The 26028-nt window shown below is 36.4% G+C and overlaps 1 protein-coding gene across 1 annotated transcript in view; it reads right to left on the bottom strand.

Moving 5' to 3' along the window:
- Positions 1–2718: 2718 nt before the first annotated feature.
- The window catches only part of LATS1 (large tumor suppressor kinase 1), a 41038-nt gene continuing 17728 nt past the window's right edge, over positions 2719–26028 (bottom strand). The window contains exons 3-8 of the mRNA XM_082405461.1: positions 25021–25168; positions 18313–19826; positions 15233–15815; positions 12620–12802; positions 12311–12417; positions 2719–6408 (exon numbers count right to left, since the gene is read on the bottom strand). Of these exons, the coding sequence (XP_082261587.1) occupies positions 5899–6408; positions 12311–12417; positions 12620–12802; positions 15233–15815; positions 18313–19826; positions 25021–25168 (3045 nt within the window). The 3' untranslated portion in view covers positions 2719–5898. The remainder of the gene's footprint in view (positions 6409–12310; positions 12418–12619; positions 12803–15232; positions 15816–18312; positions 19827–25020; positions 25169–26028) is intronic.

The raw sequence follows: 26028 nt of genomic DNA, 5'->3' as shown, positions 1-26028 counted from the left end.
ATGAAGTAGAATTTGCATATATCACATCTGCTCATATCCCAGTGGCCAAAACCTAGTCATGTGGCCACAACTAATTACAAGGTAATATGAGAAACATGGGCTCTAGTGGGACAGTTGAAACATAAACAGGGACGGGGGCTCTATTAGTAAAAGGAGAACTGAGAGAATGGAAGCTGGAGAACAAGAGCAGCCTGTGTCATTAGTCAGCCCCTCTGGGAGCTAGGAACTCTTGAGAATCCCCCTTTTCACTACAGAACAAATTTAACCCTCCTCCAGGGAAAACAACTCAAAGTCCCACCCAGGTTATGAATCCACCAAAATGTCCAGGATCTCTGGGTGACTTTATGGAAGGGAGAAGGAAAGACTGGATACTTGGGAGGACAATAACTGCCTATGTTTCAAACATAAATTTGATATCCTCCCTTTAGCCTTCACACAAAAGCAGATACATTTTCTGTGTATTTGCCTTTGGCATAACAAGGTATGGTCACAATTTTAAGCATGCCAAACACGGATCCAAAATGCAGTAAAATGAGAGAGCTAAGGAGCTAGACAGAGGGTTCCACAATGGCACCCGTCAGCACCAGGGTCCACGCAGTAGAACAAGCTCCGAAGAATGGCTGCCACCAGTGTCTGTGTTCCCAGGGTGAGCCGCAGCTGCCTCCCACCTCAACAGGAGGCTCTCCAGGACAGCAGTGTATGTCCACCATTCAATTGTCTGCTAGAAGATGGTGTGGAAGTCACAGAAAAGTAGCTTGGGCAAAGAAAGAAATTAAATTGTGATGCAGGTCTGCTGAAACCACAGCTAACCTGGCTGAGAGCTCCTGGATGATGATGATGACATACGAAGGCAAACACACTGTATTAGAGATATTTTCTCTGGGAACCTATCATCAGAGCTACAGAATTAAAAGGGAACTTGGATTCCATGGAGTCCTTATCACTTCTCACCCACCAAAAATATGCTAACTAAAAGGACTAATAAATACATTAATTGGAAATCTTAAAAAAATGCAGTAAAATGAATCATAAGCATAATGCAGTTTGCATCAGCTATACAACAGCCTCATGTAGACCAAATATAATTTTACAAGTGGCACTTCCCTGTTGGTCCAGTGGTTAAGACTCCACACTCCCAACGCAGGGGGCCTGGGTTCGAGCCCTGGTCAGGGAACTAGATCCCGCATGCCACAACTAAGAGCCAGCACAGCCAAATAAATAAATATTAAAAAAATTTTTTTTACAAGTGAGTGCAAACAAGAGGATAAAAGGAGACCTAAGAATGATGGTAGGGACTTCCCTGGGGGCACAGTGGTTAAGAATTTGCCTGCCAATGCAGGGGACACGGGTTTGAGCCCTGGTCCGGGAAGATCTCACATGCTCCGGAGCAACTAAGCCCGTGCGCCACAACTGCTGAGCCCATGCGCCACAACTACTGAAGCCCTTGCACCTAGAGCCCGTGCTCCGCAACAAGAGAAGCCACTACAATGAGAAGCATGCGCACCGCAATGAAGAGTAGCTCCTGCTCGCTGCAACTAGAGAAAGTCCAGGCGCAGCAACGAAGACCCAACACAGCCAAAAATAAATAAATTAAAAAAAAAAAGAATGATGGTAATGCTTGAAAAAGGGGGAGAAAAAACCCTAAATATTTGTTCATCTTTGTAAAGTTGATTTAAGATGTAACATCAACATATATACTTTATTTTGTAGGCAGTTCATGTGATAAAGTAAAAAGATTGTAAATAAAAAGAGATTAGCTAATAACTTCACATTTTAAAAAATTACTAACTGGGCTCAAATGATACTAAATGCAGAGTTTAATAATTAAAAAAGGTTTAAATCTGTGATCTAAAGGGAGCCTTTAACATGAAATATTTATTGTACTTATACTGGACAAAACGAAAACATTTTACTGGGCTACACTAACTCTACTCAGTTTGCCTTAATTTAAGTAGGGATTATCATTAGCTATGTATGCTTTAGTTTCAAAGCATCACATTTTTTTTTTAAAGAACTTTAGTACTTTATTTTTTATCTTTGGCTGCGTTGGGTCTTTGTTGTTGCGCGCGGGCTTTCTTCTAGTTGCGGTGAGCAGGGGCTACTCTTCGTTGTGGTGCGCGGGCCTCTCATTGCGGTGGTTTCTCTTGTTGCGGAGCATGGGCTCTAGGCACGCGGGCTTCAGTAGTTGCAGCATGTGGGCTCAGTAGTTGCGGCACGCAGGCCCTAGCATGCGCGGGCTTCAGTAGTTGAGGTGCGCAGGCTCTAGGGCGTGTGGGCTTCAGTAGTTGTGGCGCACGGGCTTAGTTGCTCTGCAGCATGTGGGATCTTCCCGGACCAGGGATGGAACCTGTGTCCCATGCATTGGCAAGCAGATTCTTAACCACTGTGCCACCAGGGAAGTCCTCAAATTTTTAATCATAAATTTTCTCTGAGAATAAAAAGATTAAATTTTTGAAATAAAAAATCAACTTACTTAACTAAGCAGCCTAAAAGTCAGCTTTCCACACATAATTTAAAGATTTGAATTTTGCTTTTTTTTTATTATGATCCCAGCAAATGTTACACTAGAGAAAATGATTGGGGAAATACAAATAGATTCATTAAGAACACAGGCTGATTATTCATATCTACTACATTCAGAAGTATGCAAAACAATTTAGTTATATTGCAATGCTGTAACTCCTTTTCCTAACAAAGCATTATTTTATAAAACTGTAGTGTTGTATTGATTCAATTTTAATACAAAATACTTATATACATAATACAATATAAAAGTAAACTGTGGTATAGTGCCTTCACAAAGGGATCTATTAAGGCGCTTTACAAATACACCATTATGTTGACCCAAATTACTTTTTGTTTTAGATTAAAACAAACAGGCTATATGTTTCACTTTAAATACCAAAGGGATTTTTGTTTATTTTTGTTTATTAAAGAAAAATTTCTAAAGTACCTTAGGTAACAGCAGCAGCAATATCTAAAAATCCTCCCACTGTATCCTCTAATTTCAACATATTATTAAGTCAGAAGAAAACATTTCCACTCACAGTTTTGCACTTTGCAACAGCAGAAGGTAATAACTTTTTAAAAAAGTCAATCTCAAAGTGACTTCTTAGTCATACATTCTATAGTTTCTATTACAAATAAGGTAGAAAAGATACAGCAACAGGGCCTGCCTTAGGACGTCACTGGACAATACATAACTGTATCTACAATTACATAATTATAGAACACATTTCATAAATACCACTGATATGCATAAAAGGGGTGAGTATAAGAAAGACAGCAAGTTTTTTTTTTTAATGAGTGGGAAAATTATTTTAAAAAGAAAACATGAATGATCAATGTTTTCACTCCATTTCAATTGACAGCATATAGATTTTTGACATCGTTCTCATCTTTTTGGTCAGGAAGCACCAGATTCTATACTGGAAGATCTGGATATAGTTTGGGAATAAGACAGCTAATAAGTAGATCCAAACTGCTAAAAATGCAGATACTAAAGGCTTGTACACTGCTTCAGATAAACACAAAAAGCTTATCCTGTCAGAGGAAATTTAAAAGAATACAAAATCTGTAGTGTCTGTTACATTTGAGGAATAAGGGCAACACAGATTTTGGGGGGAGGGAAGGGGAGAAGACAGCACCTTAGTTTTCCTACAATGTAAATGTAACAAAGTTGGTTTTGTTCTGTATTGCACCATAGTCCAGAAATAAAACAACTAAATGGAAATTTCAATAAATCTGACTGAGAAAGCCTGAAGAACAAGGGGGATAACTTAAAAATTTGAGTACTGAGCTAGAAAGTTCTTGAACTAATTTGTGTTGCATAGAATTTTACAGGACTAATCAAACGTTCCATGAAGTGAAGACTGCCATCTTATATAGTGCATTTTCCTACAATCCTCTGAGTAGAAGTCCTTCAGAAATATTTCTTTATTAAGCTTGTAACAAGCCAAACATGTATTTCAGTGCCCTCAAAAGGGTGTGTTTAAAATGTCTTGGTGCTGTACCAGCAAGAGAGGCGGTCCTAAGGATATCTTATCACATGGTACAGACCTTTCACACCATAAATCATCAGTGTTTATACAAGATGTGCTAATCTGAGTACTAATTAGTAAACTTACAGCAAAGTTCCTAGTTTAATATATCAGTGTTCTTGCAAGACAGAGGTCCCTAACCAAGAGTTTGTGACAGGTTTCAACACATCCAAAATCCCTAAACTGCATGCAACATTTTATGCGTATGTGTTGATGTGCATTCTTCTGGGAAGAGAGGCCACAGCTTTCATCAGATTCTCGGAAGGACCAATGACTCCCAAAGACCTACCATTACATAGTGGGTAATGCACTGGTTTACAAGCTGAGAAGGCCAACTATAGAAAGGCCACCTATAGAAAGGAGGGAAGTCTGAGCTAGTAAATCTTTTTTGCTCTCCCCAATTCAACCAGAACAACTTTGCCTCTAATTTTACTTGCATACATGATTCCATTAGCTTTTATTTGAAGAAAGCTATAAGTCTGAAAAATCACTAAAATTCTGCTTCTTCTCCACAAATATTGTTTTGATAAAACAATTCCCTATCAGTGGAGCTTCAGGAAATAAAATACAAATTTTACTAATGTGAGAATAGAGCCCTTTCCCCCTTCCTAAAAGTTAAGCTAAATGTATTTTGGTATGAAACCACAAGTTGCCCTTATACCTAAGTATTATATATAATAGTAATGCTGAAAAACATACTGTTTAACCTTAATAGGTTAGGAGGTTTTGAATTTTCTACTAAGACCACTATGTATTTTTTCCTAATTACTAATGGCCACCTTAATTAGGAGTTAAATAATAATTTTTTTCACCAATTAATCTCTGCCCATGGGTAAAATATTGCCAAATAGCCACGTTTTCTTTTGCCAGTAACAATCTGTGTATGCATCTCTGTTCTGAAAGAGGAAAACTATAACATTACTGATGACATAATCAAAACTGTCACTATATAGAAAAAGTACTTTTCTAGTAAGTACCCACAAATAATTTCTAATTAAAGTTTCATATGAAGCTGAAAATAATCTCTCTGCTTAGGATGTGGAACTTTTTTTAAAATTTCAAAGTAAAAATATGAAAGATCTTATTAGCTTTTAGTATTGAAAATTTTAATTTATGGCAGCTTTGTTCCCTTTAAAAACTGAAAGCAGCATTAAAAATACCAAAAGAAAAATGGTAGTGCTTTGCTTCTTTCAAAGCCAGTAATTTTCTGAGATATGTTAGAAAATTAAATATCCCACAGATGGGAAAAGAAGATAAACTGCACTGTTTTTCATTTGGCTGAGCATACTGTTTCAACCTTGTATTTCTTAGTTACAAAATGTGAATTATACAGATTATCATTAGCCCGGGAACACTCACCACCATGATGGCTTCATTTCTATAGCTTATTTTTTTCCAAAAACAAATCATGGGGGAAGAAAAAAAAAACACCTCCGTAAATGTGGGGTATATTTCATATTTGGTTAAAGCAAGATAAAACTAAAACTGTCTTTCAAAAAATTTTCAAAAATTCTTGTTTTTTTAAAAATTATTTAGCATATGTACAAATAGATATCAGGCTTCTCCTTTTAAACAAAGCACTATTTTTTATTTTAAGTACTTTAAGTACCAAGAACTGACTATAATATTCAGCTCATAATTTACTTTATAACAATTTTTTTTCTAAATTACTGATTAAAAAGGCTGGAATAAATTAACATTTCAAAAGGATTTCCCATAATTTAGGAACATAAAAAATTGTACACAGAGCACACATACATAGCTCTGTTACATTTGCATAATTTTACTCTCAGAGCTTCAAAAACCCCTGCGTTTTAGGCCTTTTTGCAAAGCCTCGTTACAATTATTTCCTAGTGTGTTAAACATACACTAGGTCACGATTTTTGATCTCTGAGCCTGTGTGCTGATCATCTTCATCTGACTGTTGCTCTGAGCCTTGTGAATTAATATATTCATATTCAATAGGCTTTGGATAATTATATGGGTAGCCATTGTCATCAAAAAACCTCCGAAAGGTAAATTCATAGAAAGCATGTTCAGGGTGCTTTCCATTTTTATACCATCCATTCAGAGTGTCATTTACATTTTCTTCTTCATTATCATCACTCCGTAACTTATCAGGATCAACAGGATCAAAATTTGATGTATCTGTTGGGTGTGTGATTTTAGGAATGTATGAAGCAGACTGCTGTCTCAGGTCACTGGAAAAATCAATTGTTTTAAAAAACGGATGAGCTTTTATTTCATCAGCACCATTCTTGCCTAAGCGATCTTCTGGTCCTCTGCAGAGTTTAATAATAAGATCAGAGGCTTCAGGACTCAGTTTAGCTTGCGGTGGGATATGAAGAGATGTTTGCCAGTTGATAACCTTTAAGGAAGATTTTTAAAAATTAGAAGGAAAGAAATAAATAAGAAAAACAAAAATTTCCTCCAAGTTTCAAATGAAAAAATCTTACTGGACTATTAGTGTTTTTTAAAAATAAATTGCATGGTATTTCACCTTCCTTACCTTTTTATTTTACTTTATTTTTTTGGCCGTGCTGCACAGCTCGTGGGATCTTAGATTCCCCCATCAGGGATCGAACCCAGGCCCTTGGCAGTGGAAGTGTGAGTCCTAACCACTGGATCGCCAGGGAATTCCCTCACCTTCCTCACCTTTAATAATGAATCAGTGGGAAATAACCTTTCTTTCCATTCCCTCCTCTCCAGGCAACTTATACTCGTATTACATGACTCACTGTAAGTTTTAGCTCCCCTGTTAAGACCTTCAACCTATGGTAGAGATGACTTTCTACTGTGCCTCCCCAGTTCTATACATTTCCTTGTAGCATAATATCTCTAATACTTTGTGGTATCTATTTATGTTTGTGTCCTACTACAGAATAAAATTTCATAAGGCTATAGACCATGTTTTGTCTTTGCATTTCCCAGTGTTTGGCAAATTGCCTGGCACATAATTAATAGATATTCAATAAACACTTATTCTTGTTTTGAATACACTGGAATGAGGGAGGGAGGGAGGAAGGAAGGGAGGGAGAGAAGGAAGGGGTAGGTCTCCATAAATATTTGTTAAATAAATGAATAAATGAACTTCATTCTTCCTTATTCATATATGAGCTTATCAGCGCTGTGTAGGGAAGAAAATTAAACTCCCTCTTCAATAACCAAAGTAAAAACTCAATGGACCCTTTTGGCCTCGGCGTGTGACTCGGCTCAGTCCAGTTCGAGATGCTGACAAACAGGGCTGGTGCTTGAAAGGTTTTTGAGGAGATCACATGTATTTGAACATGTTATGATTGATATATACAGAGTAGAGGTTTTTGCTTACTATCCCTTTCATGGTGGTAGCAGGGGAGAACTTCTGAAAAGGTGCCAAATATCTGCAAGAACATATATCTGCCCCATAGAGAATTTCTGTAGAATTCAATTCCACTGAAACTATTTAAAATCATTTTTCTGCCAAGCAGCCCCAGCCTAAAGCTCAACATAGTAACTAGACTAGCTATCCTAGCAATACAACTATCTTAAGACAACTTTGTCAGCTGCTTTAATTTACAAAGGTTAGTTCTAAATCCCATTCTTTTGACTATTCTAAACATTGTATGTTTCAAAGTATCCTTTTAAAAACTTGTTTTGGGCTTCCCTGGTGGCGCAGTGGTTGAGAATCCACCTGCCAATGCAGGGGACACGGGTTCGAGCCCTGGTCTGGGAAGATCCCACATGCCGCAGAGCAACTGGGCCCGTGAGCCACAACTACTGAGCCTGTGCGTCTGGAGCCTGTGCTCCGCAACAAGAGAGGCCGCGACAGTGAGAGGCCCGCGCACCGCAATGATGAGTGGCCCCCGCTTGCCGCAACTAGAGAAAGCCCTTGCACAGAAATTAAGACCCAACACAGCCAAAAATAAATAAATAAATATATTAAAAAAAAGCAGCACTCCCACAGGGATTGCCTTAAAAAAAAAAAAAAAACAAACTTGTTTTTTTGTGCTTACAATTTTTTCTATAATAGATTATTTTGATGATTAAATTTGACCCCTTTGACAGAAGATGGACCAGTGGATTCCTAAGGGTCAGGGAGGAGTTTGCACATAGGGTTTCGGGCGGGGGGCAGGTGTTGAAGAACTGTTCTACACTTTGATTATGGTGGTGATTGCATTTGTTAAATTTCGGAGTGAGTTTTACTGAATGTAAATTCAACGTGAATAAACATGACTTTAAAAACTTAAAAAAACAAAAAACAAAAACAAAAACTCAGTGGATGGGCTCAACAGCAGAATGGAGATGTCAGAGGAAAGAATCAGTGAACTTAAAGAAAACTCGATAGAAATGATACAATCTGAACAACAGAGAGAAAAAGAGTTTGAAAATATGAGAACCTCAGTAACCTATGGGACTATACCAAAAGGTCTAACGTTGGTGTCAGAGTTCCAAAAGGAAAAAATATGTGGTACAGAAAAAATATTTGAAGAAATGATGGCTGAAAATTCTCCAAATCTGATAAAAGACAAACCTGTAAATTCAAGATGCTGTTCGATGTCAAGAGACACCAAACAGGATAAGCCCTAAGAAATCCATGCCCAGACAAATCATAATTACAACACTGAAAGCTAAAGAAAATTTCTTGTAAGTAGCCAGCGAAAAATGATGCATTACTTGAGGGAACAATGATTTGAATTACTGTAGATTTCTCATCAGAAAACTATGGAGGACAGAAGGAAGTGGATACATTTTAAAGTGCTGCAAGAACTGAAACCCAGACTTCTATTACCAAGTGATAATATCCTAAGGAAGGTGAAATAAAGACATTCTTAGATGAAGGAAAACTAAAATAATCTCCTGTAAGCAAACCTGCTCTAAAATATTTGCTAAATGAAGTTCTTCAGACAGAAGGGATTGATATAGAAAGAATTGTAAAACATCAGGAATGCAGGAAAGCAAGGAAAATGCTATCTGGGTAAATACAAATGACTATTCTCATCTTGAGTTCTTTAAAATAAGTTGATGGTTGAAAACAAAAACTGTAACATTGTTGGATGAGGCTTTTTTTTTTTTTTTTTGATGTGGACCATTTTTAAAGTCTTTATTGAATTTGTTACAATATTGCTTCTGTTTCATGTTCTGGTTTTTATTTTGGCCAGGAGGCATGTGGGATCTTAGCTGCCCATGCTTTGGAAGGTGAAGTCTTAACCACTGGACCACCAGCGAAGTCCTGGATGAGGTTTTAAATGTATGTAGATGTGATGTATAAAAAACTAAGACACAAAGGGTAGAGAATGAAGGGGCCTATACGGTAGTAAGGTTCTACACTGAACGTTTAGTGGTAAGATACTGATTCTAAGTAGACAATGAAAATTTAGTATGTATCTTGTAATCACTAGAGCAACCTCTAACAGAACTATATAAAGAGATAATAGTCAAAAACACAGTAGAGTGAGATCTCATGGAAAATGGCAAATAGGAAGCCTCAGTGGTCAGTGCCTCCACAAAAACAATCATTAAACTGAGGAAAAAAAAAATTCAACTCTCATCATAATCAACCATTTTGGTACTGTGGAATCTGACTAGACCCTAAGAGCAACGAGGGGAGTGCTTCACGACGGGAAAAGCTGCTAAAACTTGGTAAGATAGCAGTGAGCCTGAACCAACTACCATTCTCCATCCTCAGCCCCACTGTGGTTATGGAGAGGGCAGCCCATTTTCCTGGAACGGCTGTATGGTGCCAAGGTAGGCAGTAAGGACTTCGCCTTCCAAAAATTTGAGGTTGTGCATTTTGGTTGGTCTTGGTGATTCCCTGAGGGACCAGCCCAGAGGCCTGCCTTTCTTTTGACCCTCTCAGGAATACTTAAAGAGAGAGACATGCTTTTCTTTTCTGATACAGACATTTAAGGACACCTCTATCAAGTCACTGGATTAGGCTGTTTTTCTTTAAGTTTTGAGACTTCTTAAATAGTCTAGAGATAAGCCTGCTGTTGGGTATGTGACCTGCAAGTATTTTCTCCCAAACTGTAGCTTGTCTTTTCATGGTTTGACTATGTCTTTGGCAGACTGAAAGTTTTTAATTTTTGATGAAGTCCAAATTCTCAACCTTTTCTTTAATGAACCATGATTTTGATGTCATTTCTAAGAACTCTTCACCTAAGCCCAGGCCATAGAGATTTTCTCCTACATTTTCTGTTAAAAGTATAGCCTTTATATTTTATCTAGATCTATGACTTATTTTGAGGTAATCTTTGTGTAAGGTGTGAGGTTTATGTTGAGTCAGTATTTTTTGTATATGGCTGACCAATCTTTCCATCACCATTTGTTGAAATACTATCCTTTCTCCATTTGTACCTTTGTCAAAGAACAAATGGCCATATTTGTGTGGTCCTACTTCCCCATTCACTATCCTGTTCCATTATCTGTGTGTGTATCCTCTTGCCAATATCATACTGTCTGGACTACTGTAACTTCATAGTAAGTCTTAAAATCAAGTAGTTGTTTCCTCAAACTTTGTCCTTCTTTTAAAAAACTGTTTTTGTGGGACTTCCCTGGTGGCGCAGTAGTTAAGAATCCGCCTGCCAATGCAGGGGACACGGGAAGATCCCAAATGCCGCGGAGCAACTAAGCCCTGTGCGCCACAACTACTGAGCCTGCGCTCTAGAGCCCGTGAGCCACAGCTACTGAAGCCCGCGCGCCTAGAGCCTGTGCTCCGCAACAAGAGAAGCCACCACAATGAGAAGCCCAAGCACCGCAACAAAGACCCAACACAGCCAAAAATAAATAAATAAATAATAAATTTATTTTAAAAAACCTGTTTTGTTATCAGTTTCTTTGTCTACCCATATGAATTTTAGAATTGGCTCACCTATACCTACAAAAATTCCTGCTGGGAATTTTTATTGGATTTTAGTGAAATCTGTAGATTAGTTTTGGGGGAACTGATAGCTTTACTATGTTGAGTCTTCCAATCCATCAACACGGTATGATTCTCCATTTATTAAGATCTTGGTTTTTTCCATCAGAGTCTGTAACTTTTAGCATTCAGATCTTGTTCATGTTCTATTAGATTTATACCTAATAGAATTATAGGTATAATATGACCCAATATTATACCTAAGTATTTCATTTTGGGGAAGCTACTGTAAATGGTATTGTTTTAAAATTTCAGTTTCCATTTGTTCATTGCTTGTCTATAGAAATACAATTGATTTTTACATAGTACCCTTATATCCTACAACCTTGCTAAACTCACTTATTAGTTCTTTGGAGTTTTTCACAGATTCCCTGGGATTTTCAGTATAGAAAATTATGTCATCTGTGAATAAAGCAAGTTTTTATTTTTTTCTAATCTTTATGCCTTTAATTTTTTTTGTTGCTGTCTTACGCTGGCTAAGACTTCCAGAACTTTGTTGAATAAGACTCATTAGAATAGACATCCTTGCCTTGTTCTTGAAATTAGGGAGAAAGCATCCAATTTTTTACACACACAGCACCCACACAAATATGTATTTATACATATGCATATACTTACATATATATATATATATTAAAATGAAGGAAAAATAAAGACACTTTCAAACAAATCTGACACAAACCTGAGAGAATGCATTACCAGTAGACCTGTAATAAAAGAAATTCTAAAAGAAGTTTTAAATATAATGTATTAAATGCAATGACAGAAGTTGTAACTTGAGGAGAGCATCATAGAAAAGATGATATCTTAAGACATTCTCAGAGAATGATTAAAATGACCAGGAGTGAACCAGAAAGGGGGGAAGGTTGTGAAACATGGGAGAGAAAGAAGGACATTCCAGACAGAGGGGATGGTATGAACAAAGGAACTGAGGACAAATTTGGACTTTAACCCACAGACAAGGCCACTAAAGAGTTTTTTAATGGGACAATTTATGGTCAAAATTGTGAGCAGCTTTTCATTTAAGTGCCAGGGAGATACAGACATTTGTTAGTAGTTTGGGGCTAGAATGTGCATGAAAGGAAACAAAGCCAGCAGTCAGTAGTAAGAGTAAACTGGAATACATCTTCAAAAGGTACTAAAAACTTCTATGAGAATGAAATATTGAATGTAGTGTATGAGTGAGGAAGGATATGAGTATGGTAACAGTGATATGATGGAGATAAGAGTTCACTCATGGAATTTTAGTGGGTTCCTGTATCCTTACAAGTTCTTTCTTTAATTCTAGATTAAGATGCTCAAAGTAAAGGACTGATAAAGGTGTATGGTATTGGGACTTCATAACAATTCTTTTGGTATAGATTCTATACCTTACCTTCACTTGTGTTTCAAATGGTGTTTGTGCCAAGAAAGGAGGTTGTCCCACCAACATTTCAAAAAGAATGACACCAACACTCCACCAGTCACATAACTGTGTATAGCCTAAAATAAGATACCAAAGTTATGGTTATTCACAAGCACTTTTTAAAAAGTGCTCAGAATTAAAACAATCAAAATTAATATTAAATCACCAATTTATACTGTAAAGTTAATACTTTTATTATAAGCCTGAAACGAGCCATATTCTAATGTAAGTTTCAGCTGGTCTAAAGGCATACTGAGATTTATGAAACAAACGTTTTACCTGTTCGTAACAACACTTCAGGCGCAATATAATTGGGAGTCCCAACCAAAGAATGTGCAAGACATCGCTGGTGCTGGCGTGCAGCTCTCCGCTCTAGTGGCTTCAGTCTATCTCCACATCGACAGTTAGAGGGGTCACCCCATTCATTACTGAAATCCATGCTATCTTGCCGTGGATGGTCACCTGTATAGTAAAAAAATAAATAAACAAAAGCAACAAGAACAAGAGTAAACCTAGTCTGTTTAACCTTTTGACGTCACAGTTTAGAGTTAACAACGCTTCCCCTTGTTGACAAGCTGAGATGCAATGTATGGCAAATCATTGATGGTGTTTATTAATAATTAGAGCCTGCACTCTTGAAATATCAATAGGACAAGTTTTACACTAAGAAAGATAAGCCTAAGATGCAGTAATTTACTCAAGTGATGACAGTAAAAATCACTGAGTAGGTAGGATTGAGAATTTGGTACTCAGACTGCTCTGCAATACTATTCTGGACAAAGTTTCAAACAAATTAGATTTGTGTTTCATTCATTCAGCAAATGACAACGATAATAATAAAGACACTATTCTTCTCTCAGGCAGCTTCTCTGTAGGGGAGAAATACAACAAACAAATACATATATAACAAACAGTGATGCATTCCATACAGAGAATCAACATGGGGTGGTGATACGGCAAATTTCTAGGGTGGCTTGGGAAGACCAACTGAGGTGACATTTGTAAAAAAAATAAGAGGAACTCAAACATTTGAAAACCAGAGCAAGGCATCCTACACAATCACAACAGTACCAGAGAGAAGACCAGTGTGGTTAGTAAGGGGAATGGAGCAGGAGCCAGTGCACAAGGGTGTTGCAAGCAAAAGAAATGGTCTGCTTTTTCCTCGAAGTACAGTGGGAAGATACTGGAGAGTTTGAAGCAAGAGAATGAAAAGGTCTGATAAATGTTTAAAAAAGAAAACTTTAACTGCTGTATAGAGAACAGATTATAGGGAGAACAAGGGTGAAAAAGAGATCAGGTAAGAGGCTATTACAGTTAAGTTTGGACTGTAATATGTAATGGTAATAGGGCACATGGAGAAAAGTGAACAGATTGAAGGTATATTTAGATATATTTAGAGGTGGAGTAAGCAGAACTTACTGAGGGATTAGATGTGGAGGGTATGGAAAAAGAATCAAGGATGGGTGGTGGTAGTACAATTTACTAAAAGGGAGGGGGAACAAATATGGAGGGGGAGAAATTAAGAGTTGTTTATTGGCAATGTTAAGTTTGAAAGGTCTATTAGGAATCCTTGTGAAAGGGAGAGGCTGTTTCTGAAGAGAGAAATTTGCAAGTCATTGATGTAGAGCTAGTAATTAAAGCCATGACTGGATGAAATCATCTAGGAAAAAAAATATTTGAAATTAACCTGACTGTAATAATCATCTAGGATGTTTGATTAAAATACAATTTCTACCCTCAGTGGAGATTTTCAATCAGAAGACTGGAAGAGAGCCTAAGAATCGTATTTGTAAGATGAACCCCAAGTAATTCAGGTGAATCTGGGGAGACATTAAATTATGTTAAGCTGAATATTAAAGGAGGTTCAGGATCTACTCCTAGTAGTATCTCAGTTCTATCCATTTAATGTCAATCTACTTATGTTCACAAGAAGCACTGGAGGCCAGTTATACTCACCTCAGAGGACTGCTGTAAGCATTAGATCAGAAAATACGTAAAGCACCTAGTCATAGTAAGTATTCAACGAATGTTAGATTGACTTACACTTCCGTTAGTGCTTGGAGGGATCTTGGTGAGGCAGTGTGGTATAGAAGAAATAACATGGGCCCTGTAAGCAGACAAACCTGAGTTCAAAGCCTAGCCCTTACACTTACTTTCTGTGTGACCATGGGCAAGTTTCTTATTCTAACTTAGCCTCAGTTTCTTCACTCTGCCTCACAATGACGTTGTAAAGATTAAACAGAATCATGTACATAAAGTGTTTAAGGTTAAACAAGTTGTGTAACAGTTATACAACAGAAGCCTAAACAGTCGTGAGAATAAATGTTATATGCAGGAACACAGATGAACCTCAAACAAATAAAGGAAGTCAACACAGAAGACGACATATAGAATGATTACATGTAAATAAAGGTTCAAGAGTAGGCAAAATGAAATAATAAATTATTTAGGGATATATACATATGTGATAAGAGTGTAGAGAAAAGTAAAGAACTGATTATAGAGTTCTGAAATACTCCTATGGAAGAAAGAAAAGGAAGTGGTTGTTTAGGGTCTTCAAAAGTACTAATAATCTAGTTCTTAAGCTGAATGGTTGGGTATGGGGCTTCATTTAAAAATTATTTTCAAATTGTTATTTGTCTGACATATTTCAAATTAATAAAATGTAAAGAGATTAACTCAAAAATGTTAATGATATTTAGAAATAATTAATTCTAGCACACTCTTTCATTTTATAAATCTAAGTGTCTAAAGGATTCACCCACATTTATCCAGTGGAGTCAAGACCTGACCCAGGACTTCTGGCTCCCATCCAGGGATAATACCATCTTATATTTTATTGCATTATAAATCATATGAATATGTCCAAACAAATTTTATGATTTTACTCACCACTCTGATAGTACTTAGAATCATGCGTCCATCTGAAGCCAGTGCAGAGGCCGAAGTCAGTCAATTTAATATGACCATCACGATCAATCAAAATGTTATCAGGTTTAATATCTCTATGAATAAAACCCATTTTATGAACACTTTCGACCGCACAGGTAAGTTCTGCTATGTAGAATCGTGCCAGATTTTCTGGAAAGATGCCCATTCTAATTAATAGGCTCATCATATCACCCCCAGGAATATAGTCCATTACAAAGTATAAATTGTCCTTGTCTTGGAATGAATAATAAAGACGAACTACCCATTCGTTGTCAGCTTCGGCCAGGATATCTCTCTCAGCTTTAACATGAGCAACTTGATTTCGAAGCAGAACATCTTTCTTTCGAAGAGTTTTTGTTGCATACAAAGCCTTAGTATCTACTTTTCTTGCTAGGCAGACTTCACCAAATGCTCCTATTCCTAATGTCTTTATCTTCACAAACATAGACTTGTCCATTTTAGCCCTCTTAAGACGGATGTAATTAGACTCTTTTTGGCAAAGCATCTTTCTCATTTGATCTTGGGCATCTTGAGATAATCCAACCTAGGCAAATAAACTAAATATTAAATGAGGAATTATCTTCTATACTGAATATTAAGAAATCGCTTGGAAAAAATTCAGGCATATATTTAAAGGTTAAATGCATATTAATTTTTAATAAAGCATGTTAGAAATCTAGAATATACTTCAGAGAAAATTAATTATCAAAAGTGCAGCATAAGAAATAGTTAACAGGATACACAAGGTGAGTGTATATGCAGAGTCTGCTGTAGAGAGCAAGAAGAAGATGATATCAATGGTCAGCTTTCTACTCTTCTCTAATGCACTCAAAAAACATGTTCCCAGTGTGCAGTAGCCAAACATGTTAACATGCACCCTCATCTATCTCTCCATGCATATTCATCCCAAACTATGTAATCAGATTGCTTTCATTATATGCATCTCTTTGTGGAATGCCTATGCCTCAAATAGTCTTCTTCTCATTTTATCCTTCATGAAAAGAAATTCTTCCACTCCAGGTTCATTTATTCTAAAAAACTGATGTATTAAGAACAAAAGAATGTCTTTCCTAACCTAACCACTCATTAATAGTCAGTCTTTCCTTTTATCTTTCTCAGGGCATTAGAGTAAGGGTAGGACTCACAGCCACCACTAACGCAAAATGCAAAGGGTATGTCCTACCTTATTTAAAAGGGACAACTTTTTTGATTACAAGGTATCTTTTAGATATTTTGGAATGTTTCAAAGAATAGTCAGTGTGACTTATGAAGATACCAAAAAAACAGATAAAAACAAAAACCAACGTCTAAGTAGACATGGAATACCTGGATTCAGAAGGAATGAATAGTTCATTTTTGACTAGTTAATGAAGAATTAACTTAAGAATTTAAATAGAAAAGGAATTTGATTTGAAAAGTAGAGCATAATTCTAGAAATGCAAGACTAATTAAAATATAGCAACCTCATGCTTCTGTTAGGATGCGCGTTTGCATGCAAAATCTTTTAAGGGTGGCATGCCAGACTTAGTACAGAACTATTTCTCTAAAAATCTTACTTGCCTACACAGTAATGGAGGCTACAGAAGTCAGCAAAGCTTCCAACACCATAAAAGTTTAAATCAGCTATTAGTGAAAGTGAAGAGGAAAAAGGAAAAATAAACTAAGAAAATACATACAGACAGACTTTAGTAAGAAATCCTAAGAGCTAAATATAGATAAGTCATACAGGTTATCATGGTATTTCTCACCTCACAAAATTCAATTTATAGCAGGAGTAACTATACTGTGAAATCAGATTTAGAAAAATCATTTTAAAAGAATGGCTCTCTCAAGTTTCATAAGGAAGTTTAACACAAATTTAAGCCTCTTGGCTTTTAAGCACTAGATGTAAGATTAGGAGCCAAACCTTTTAACTGTAAACATAGGATAAAAATAATAATGAGAGTACCACCGTAATATCTAGTGAAGAGATCTACATGGAATCAACAACAGACGTTAATCTAAAGTGTTTAATTATTCTGATCTCCTTTTTAGTAGTTTGATTTAATAATTTCAACATATTTTTCTAGTACATTATAAAAATAAAATTAGAAGGGGAAATATCTGAAAGGAGATGTGTCTGACACTTTCTAATAAGACCAATCTGATGAATAAGCCCCCAAGCCCAAAAACTACTGTAAATAAAAATGTTTCATAAGTTTATCAAGAGATGGGACCCAGATATTTCTAGCTTATTTTAAAATGTAAGATAATGTGTAAACTCTAGGAAAAAACCCTTGCTCCAATTTCCATTAAAGGGATTATGCATACCTAAACTACACACTGTAAACTGTGTTTTTCTTAATTTATTACAACTTTATTATAAAAAATTCTGAGTAAATCATGAAATGCTAAAATAAAATGGTATAATCAAAAATACTTAATGTTTACTGACTTTTAAATAATTGATAATATATTTAGGATAAAAAGAAAGAAAAATACTGGACCACAGTATTTTAAAATAAACAACAAGCAAATACATAATCAAGTATAAAAATGGACATTTTAAAAGGTTTTATACTCAGCTGTAAAAAAGAACGAAATAATGCCATTTGCAGCAACATGGATAGACCTAGAGATTGTCACACTGAGTGAAGTAAGTCAGACAGAGAAAGACAAATATCATATGATATTGCTTATATGTGGAATCTAAAAAAAAATGGTACAAATGGACTTATTTACAAAACAGAAATAGAGTCACAGATGTAGAAAACAAACTGATGGTTACCAGGGGGGTAAGGAGGGGGGAGGGATAAATTAGGAGATTGGGATTGACATATACACACTACTATATATTAAATAGGTAACTAATAAGGACCTACTGTATAGCACAGAACTCTACTCAATATTCTGTAATGGCCTATATGGGAAAAGAATCTAAAAAAGAGTGGATATATGTATATGTATAACTGACTCACTTTGCTGTACACCTGAAACTAACACAACATTGTAAATCAACTATACTCCAATAAAAATAAAAAATTTTTAAAAAGAGGTTTTACCCGCATCATTTCGTTCTCTAATTGTTTTTTACGATGTAGACGCTGCTGATGAGATTTGAGTACATTTTCTACATGTTGCTCCATAAAGAATTTAAATGCCTGAGGAGAATAACTTTGGATACGAGATTCCCTTCGCTCTTCATCTTTCTTGTTTTTCCTAACGGTGATAGGTGAAGTGGTAATCTGTTTCTTTTCTTTATCTCCATTATCAACATTTTCATAACTTTTCTCACTCTCATCTTCCTTGGGCAAGCTCGGCTGTTCCTCTTTGCTAGATTTATTGATTGATTCATATGGAGGAACAGATGGGTTTTGGTGTAGCAGATGTTTGGGATAAGGTGGTGGTGGACCTTGATAGTTTGGAGCTTCAGCAACAGGCGGCATAACGGTCATATTTGAAGTGGTACCCTCAGAAAAAGGACCAGGTTGAACAGTTTGAATTGGCTGTGGTATCCAAGAAGGGTGTGTAGGTGCTAAAGCAGTCTGCAGCTCTGGTTTCAATACACGTATACTTTTCACAGGCTGTTGAATGGGAGCTGGTGTAATAGCAGTGACTGTTGTAGCCGAAGGCTGAGAATTAGCAGAATGACTTGTTCTATTTCCTAATGGGTTATTAAAAGAATTTGACCTCACTGGTATGTTAGGTTGCCATGTAGGGATTTCATGTCCACTGCTCGGGGATGACTGGGCAGGAGCAGAAGATGACTGAGGCCAAGTTGTTTGCAGTCCAGGTACATTAATGTTATAAAGTTCCATGTTATGACTATTTCTGTTTGGCACCATCATAGATTGAGGAATATTCCCATTTGTGTATGATGAAGGAGCAGCAGGTCCTCCTGTTTGTAAAGCAGAAGGGCTTTGTCCGTTAGCTGGGGTCAGAGGATATGGAGGGGGTGGCTGCCGATTCACAGCGCCAGCAGGGACAACATTTTGGTGTATCATAAAATCAGTCTGGCCACTACCATTCTGAATTCCAGGTCTCCCTGGTGGAAAGTTAAATTTGTTAGCACTCTGCATGATGATTGGTTGCCTGCCAACAGGAACAGAATTAATGCCTCTCTGTCCCTGATTAGGAGGATTCATTGGGGACGTGTTAAGAGGTGGTGGAGGATAGCCCTCCTGCCAGGCTCCAGGTGGAACAGGAGAGATGCGGGAGATTACGTATTCCATGTTCCCAGAATAGCGCTTTGTTTGAGAGTTTGGTTCCCATGATGGGGGAGGTGGAGTTGTACCTCTTGGCGGGGGAGTCTGGCCTCTTGGAGGTGGTGGAGGAGTGACACTCCTGACTTGAGGAGGTGGGGGGGGGTTCACTCTCTGTCCGTTGCTAGGGTGAGCTTGAGTAAATGCTGTTATACCAGATCCTGACAAAGGTCTTCCTACATCTGTCTGTGAGTTGGGACTTTCAGAACGATAGGTCACACTTTCTCCTAGTGGTGGGCCATGTCTCTGAGGAACTAAGGATTCTTTAGAACCTTTCCAGCTTTGTTTGCGGTTAACTGATTGTTGCACACTCCCTATGGGAATAAAACAAAAACAAACAAAAAAAAACATGTTTTTTTAACCTCTTACTTTCGAAAAATTTAGCTTGGAATTCTAACACTACTAAACGATAATTCTCTTTCAAGAATCACAAAAATCAAATTTGAGTATGTGCTTTTATTTTACCTTTTAAAATTTTATTTATTTTTGACTAGGTAACACATTCTCATAGCTCAAAATTCAAGCGGTACAAAAGGACACCCACCCCGTCCCTTAGGCAACCAATGTCACTGAAGGTAACCAATGTCATCAGTAAGATACTTTAGGAATACACAGGTAAATAGTACTAGAAAAGGGAAAGGGAACCCTCCTACACTGTTGGTGGGAATGTAAATTGGTGCAGCCACTGTGGAGAACAGTATGGAGGTTCATCAAAAAAACTAAAAATAGAGTTGCCATATGATCCAGCAATCCCACTCCTGGGCATATATCTAGACAAAACTATAATTTGAAAAGATACATGCATCCCTATGTTCACAGCAGCACTATTTACAATAGCCAAGACATGGAAACAACCTAAATGTCCACTGACAGATGAATGGATAAAGAAAATGTGGTGTATATATATATATATATATATATATATATATATTACACACACACACACACACACAAATAGAATATTACTCAGCCATAAAGAAGAATGAAATAATGCCATCTGTGGCTACATGGATGCGACCACAGATTATCATACTAAGTGAAGTAAGTCAGAAAAAGAAAGATAAATACCATATGATATCACTTATATGTGGAACCTAAAATATGACACAAATGAACTTACCTAAAAAACAGAAACAGACTCAGACATAAAGGACAGATCTGTGGTTGCCAAGGGTGGGTGGGCGGGGGGAGGCGGGGAAGGCTTGGATTGGGAGGTTGGGATGAGCAGACGCAAACTATTATATACAGAATGGATAAAAAACAAGGTCCTACTGTAGAGCACAGGGAACTTATATTCAATATCCTGTAATAAACCATAATGGAAAAGAATATGTATATGCATAACTGTATCACTTTGTTGTACATCAGAAACTAACACTGTAAATCAACTACACTTAAATTAAAAAAAAAAGTATACCTCCTATATATGCTATTGTGCCTGGGTCTTTTCATTAAAAAAATTGAAGATTCTGTAGTAGTACATAAAGTGTTTCTTTACCTTTAAAAAATGTTATTACAGTTTTTCACTGTATGGATGTACCCAAATTTACTTAATCAGTTTCCCTACTGATGGCTGATAAGGTTGTTTCCAGTCTTTTGTTTTACCCCTCCCCCACAAAAAGCAATGAAGAATTTTGTACAGATACCATTTCATATATATGTTAAGTAGACAAATTATTAGAAATGGCATTATTGAGCCAAAGGATGTGTCCATTTGTAATTTTGATAGATATAACACTAATTTTAAATACATTTCAGTATGGCTTTTAAAACAAGAAAAGGCAGTAGGGGATAACTAGCTGAACACTAAATAAGGTAGAGATTTTACAAAGTCTCTATTTAATGGAATTTCCAAATAAATTAAACAGGCAAGAAAACATATGATACCAAAAAAAATGAAGTATTTAAAATAGTCTGGTCACTAAGAAAAGTATAATACATTTAAAAAATATATATAAAATACATTCGTATAAGATACGATACATATAAATAATACATTCCAGAAGGATTAAACATTTAAATGTTAAAGATGAAACCACACAAGTACTAGGAGAAAACCAGTGAACATTCGATAATATTGGGATACCTCTTTATACCTCCTGGGAAGGTCTTCCCAAGTATGACAAAGGTAGAGAACATACAGTAATAGACTGATAGATTTAAATACATAAAACACTTAGCACCATTCAAAACAAAACAAGAAGCACCCACAAATTTGAAAGTTCAACATCATCCTGGGAGAAAACACATTTAATAACACATGAAAAAAACCTGGTAAATATTCAGAATGTACAGTTTAACATTCTATTTCATCTAGGCTGGGCAGCATCTTGGGTCTATGACTTCAGGGAAAGTCATCACTCTGGGCAAGCTAGACAAGTCCTCTGACCACAGGCTCAGTCTCACCTTCCTCGGATAGTCAGCTGAGGCCAAATGCACCAAGTCACTCTCCCAGCTTTTACCAGTTAAGACGAAATCTCTGCAACCCTCAAGTATACTGCCATCCCTACTGCTCTGCACCTCCCATAAAGTTCTCTGTGTTCTTCCACTTCCTAAACCCTCCCACTGTTGCCCTCTAGACATGCTCTGTTCTATAACTAGCAAATGCTTCTCGATCACTAACCTCTGCTCCAAGCTTTCCCCCCACGTCCTTAAAGCTGGTTATCGTCTGCTGACATTACTTTCCTTTCAGTCCTTTGCAATCAAGGTTTTCTTTAAAAATAAACTGGGCTAAAAGGTGGAACTCCACTTCTTTGCTCTCCATTTGTGTTTCTAGATCATTGTTATTTCTGCAAACTGTTTTTAAAAAGCCAGTTCTTTGGAAGCTCATGCTATCTGTGGGAGGCCACATTCATTCCTCTAATGGTCACCCAATGAACACCTACTTGCTCTCCCTCATTCACCCATAACTTTGGCATTCTACCCTAAGCCCTGACAACATTCTATAACTTCAACATCCACATGGACGAACCATCCATCACCCTGGTTCCGGGTTCAATCCCTGGTCAGGGAACTAGGATCCCACAAGCCGCGCGGTGTGGCAAAAAAAAAAAAGAAGCGAAAACTGGATAAGAATTTTGAAGTACCAAGTTAGAATCCTGAACAAGTTCTGCAAAATAATGGGACATCCTCACTTGGATAACCCAATGAACCTAATTAAACCTTATGTCTAAAACCAGACTTATGATCTTTCTCCACCAAATCCTGTCCTCCCTTAGCGTTCCCTTTCATAATGTGAGGTATCACCATCCATTTTTATACACCAAAAGCCTAAGAGTCATCCCACTCCATTATCACCCACCATATGCAATCTATTGCCATGTCCTTGTCAATTTTACTCCTCCTATCTCTTTCTTATTTCATTCAATTTTCTCCACCACCATCTCCCTAGTCCAAATTACCTTCATTTCCTGTGAATTGTATTTCTTATCAAGTCTATCCAGACACCCTCCTTTGCTCTCTCTAATCCGTTCTCATCCATTGCAGCTATCTTTCTGAAACACAAAGTTAATCAAGTCATTACCCTGCTTGAAATGTTTCCATAACTTCCTCCTGCTCTTAGGATAAAATCAATAGACAGTCCTGCATAGTCAGGCCCCTATGCACTTCTCCATTCATATCTTATACTCTTGTTTTCAGCGTTCTAGCCACTTTCATTTCTTCGAATGTGACATCAAAACCTGCCAAACAAGCCATGCATAGGAACACGCTTCCTCATGAAACCCATCCCCATTAACCCTTGTCTTTCTTCAGATATCAGCTCTAGTATCAGTTTCACAGGAAGGTTTTCTCTGATCTCCTTGATCAGGTCAAAAATCCCTCTATTATATAAGTCCATAGTACCACATAACTGTCCCCTCTTCATTCACACTTACATAGTTGTAATTCTACATGTATTTGTGTATTTGAGCTCCCTTACTAGAATCTCAACTCCACAAAAGGGCAAGAACTTTATATCCAATGCCAAGCAAAGGGCCTGAAATAGTGGTTGATCAAGAAAAATTTGCTGAATGAAAGAATGAAAAAATTAGGCCTCTTACAAATCAATTGAAAAAGACAAATACAAGATTAAGAACGAATTAAAATGTCAATTTAAAAATAATCAATAAACAAATGTTTAAGCTCACCAGTGATCAAAGAAATGTGAATGTAAAATTATAGTATTTTCACAACCATTAAATATACAAAAAGGATAATACCTAGGATTTACAAATATAGGCATTCTCATATTAAACTGATTGGGACAAAATAAGTTGGTAACACCTTTCTGGTCAGCAATACAGGCATACCTCGGATGGAGATGGTTGTGGATTGGGTTCCAGACCAGTGCAGTAAGGTGAATACTGCAATAAGGTAAGTCATGTGAATTTTTTGGTTTCTCAGTGCAGATAAAAGTTATGTTTACGTTTTATATATATATGTATATATGCACATATATATACTATAGTCTAATAAGTGGGCAATAGCATTATATCTAAAAAACAATGTACATACCTTATTAAAAAATACTTTATTGCTAAAACAATGCTAACCATCATTTGAGCCTTCAGCAAGTCATAATCTTTACTGGTGGAGGGTTTGAAATATTTTGATAATTATCAAAATATGACACAGAGACATGAAGTGAGCAAATGCTGTTTGAAAAATGGCACCGACAGACTTGCTTGATGCAGGATTGCCACAAACCTTCAATTTGTAAGAACTGAAATATCTGCGAAGTGCAATAAAGTGAAGCACAATAATATGAGGTATGCCTATGAGAAAAACTTTTTGCAAGTCTTTGAAAATTTACTTTTACCAAATCATCAGGAATGTACAAAGATTTAGGTACAAGGGAATTTACTGCAGTGCTGTCTATAATGGCAAAAAAAAAAAAAGAAAAAAAAAGGAAACAAGGCAAATGTCAAAAAATGAGACTGGTTAAATAACATATGTGATAAGTCTACCTTACTGTAGCTAAGTATTCTGTAGGCCATTTAATAACAAGGAAAGTTATACATGGTATACTAAGTGAATAAAGTAGGTTTTAGTATGACCCCATTTTTTGCTTAATCAATAAGAATCTAAATACGCACATATAAACCCACTCCAGTTTTTGACTGAGAAACAAAACATACCAAAATCTTGTGGATATTAATAGCGGTGTTTTCTTTTCGCTTATTTACTTTCTAAATATTCTATGATGAACATGTTTTACAATTAGATTATATACATAAAAAAGGAATAGTCTGAATTATATTTACGGTTAAAAAGAAAAATATTTCAGTTGCATTATAAGCAATCAAGCAGTTCTCAACCTAGACTGCTGTTTATCAGAATTACCTATGGAACTTTAGGGCCCCATCTGCAAATTCATTTTGGTGTAACACTATAATGTTATTTTTCTAGCTTGAGGCTTTCACTTACCGTGATGCTTTTAACAATTTCTAAGACAAAACATTTTATATACTTAAATATTTTTAAAATATTTAAATAAAATAAGAGACTAGAAAAAATTTGATTAATCACCTGGCTTTAAGTTGGCATTAATAGGTCTGGCAGCTGCTGCAGCCATCTGTTCCCGTCGAGGATCTTGGTAACTCATTTTACTAATGAATTCAATTGCAGCTTCTATACTTCTGTTATTAGTTTTCTGAAGAGCTTGTATAACCATATCCTGGTATGAAGTTTTAAAAACAGAAATAAAATTTAAATCTTATAATTAGTAAGAAGGGAACAACACTATAACTTCCATTGGAGAAATTCATAATTTTGAAGAACAAGGCCCCAAGCCAAAATATTAATGTCCTGTTCGTAAAACTACTTTGGGGGGAGGGGCAAAATAAGGGTAGGGGATTAAGAGGTACAAACTACTATGTATAAAATAAATAAGCTACAAGGATATACTGTACAGCACAGTAAAACAATAAAAATCCATATAATCTCAAATTACTAAAGAAAACAAACCCTCAAATCCTTCAAATGTTTCTTTAATATTTTCACCTTTATGTAATGTATTACTGTTTTCTTCTAGGGTTTTTTCCCAGATACAATCGTAACAACATGCTTCTGAATTTCTCATTCTTAATTTCATTCTTATATAAACAAACAGAGACTATCAGATTGTTAAAAAGGTATCAATCAACATACTGAAAACCACTCTTACGCACTGTTAAAGTATTTTATTAAGCATCTTTATCATTGTGTTTACTAGTAAAAGAGCTATGTAGTTCTGGTTCCTACCTTCTTAGAGTTTACATTTTCAGAGAATTTTATTTATGAGGACACAAATATAGGACAAATGGTAGAGGAAAAACACTCAGACTTTATATGATTATTTGATGACGACTTTAGGAGGCTACATGGTATGACAGAAAAAACACGGAGTTTGGAATCGAATGGAACCAAAGAGGTTGAGTTCCGGCAGCCCTGCATTACTATGCTTTGTCTGTCATGCTTAGAAGCAAAAATACACTCCAGTGATTGGAGATTTATGTGCCCCACTTTAGAACTGTGTGAACTCTGGTAACTTATTTA

The sequence above is a fragment of the Balaenoptera borealis genome, assembly GCF_965194805.1.
Source record: "Balaenoptera borealis genome assembly, chromosome: 9".
Lineage (NCBI taxonomy): Eukaryota > Metazoa > Chordata > Mammalia > Artiodactyla > Balaenopteridae > Balaenoptera > Balaenoptera borealis.
This window is presented reverse-complemented; position numbering and strand designations above follow the sequence as displayed.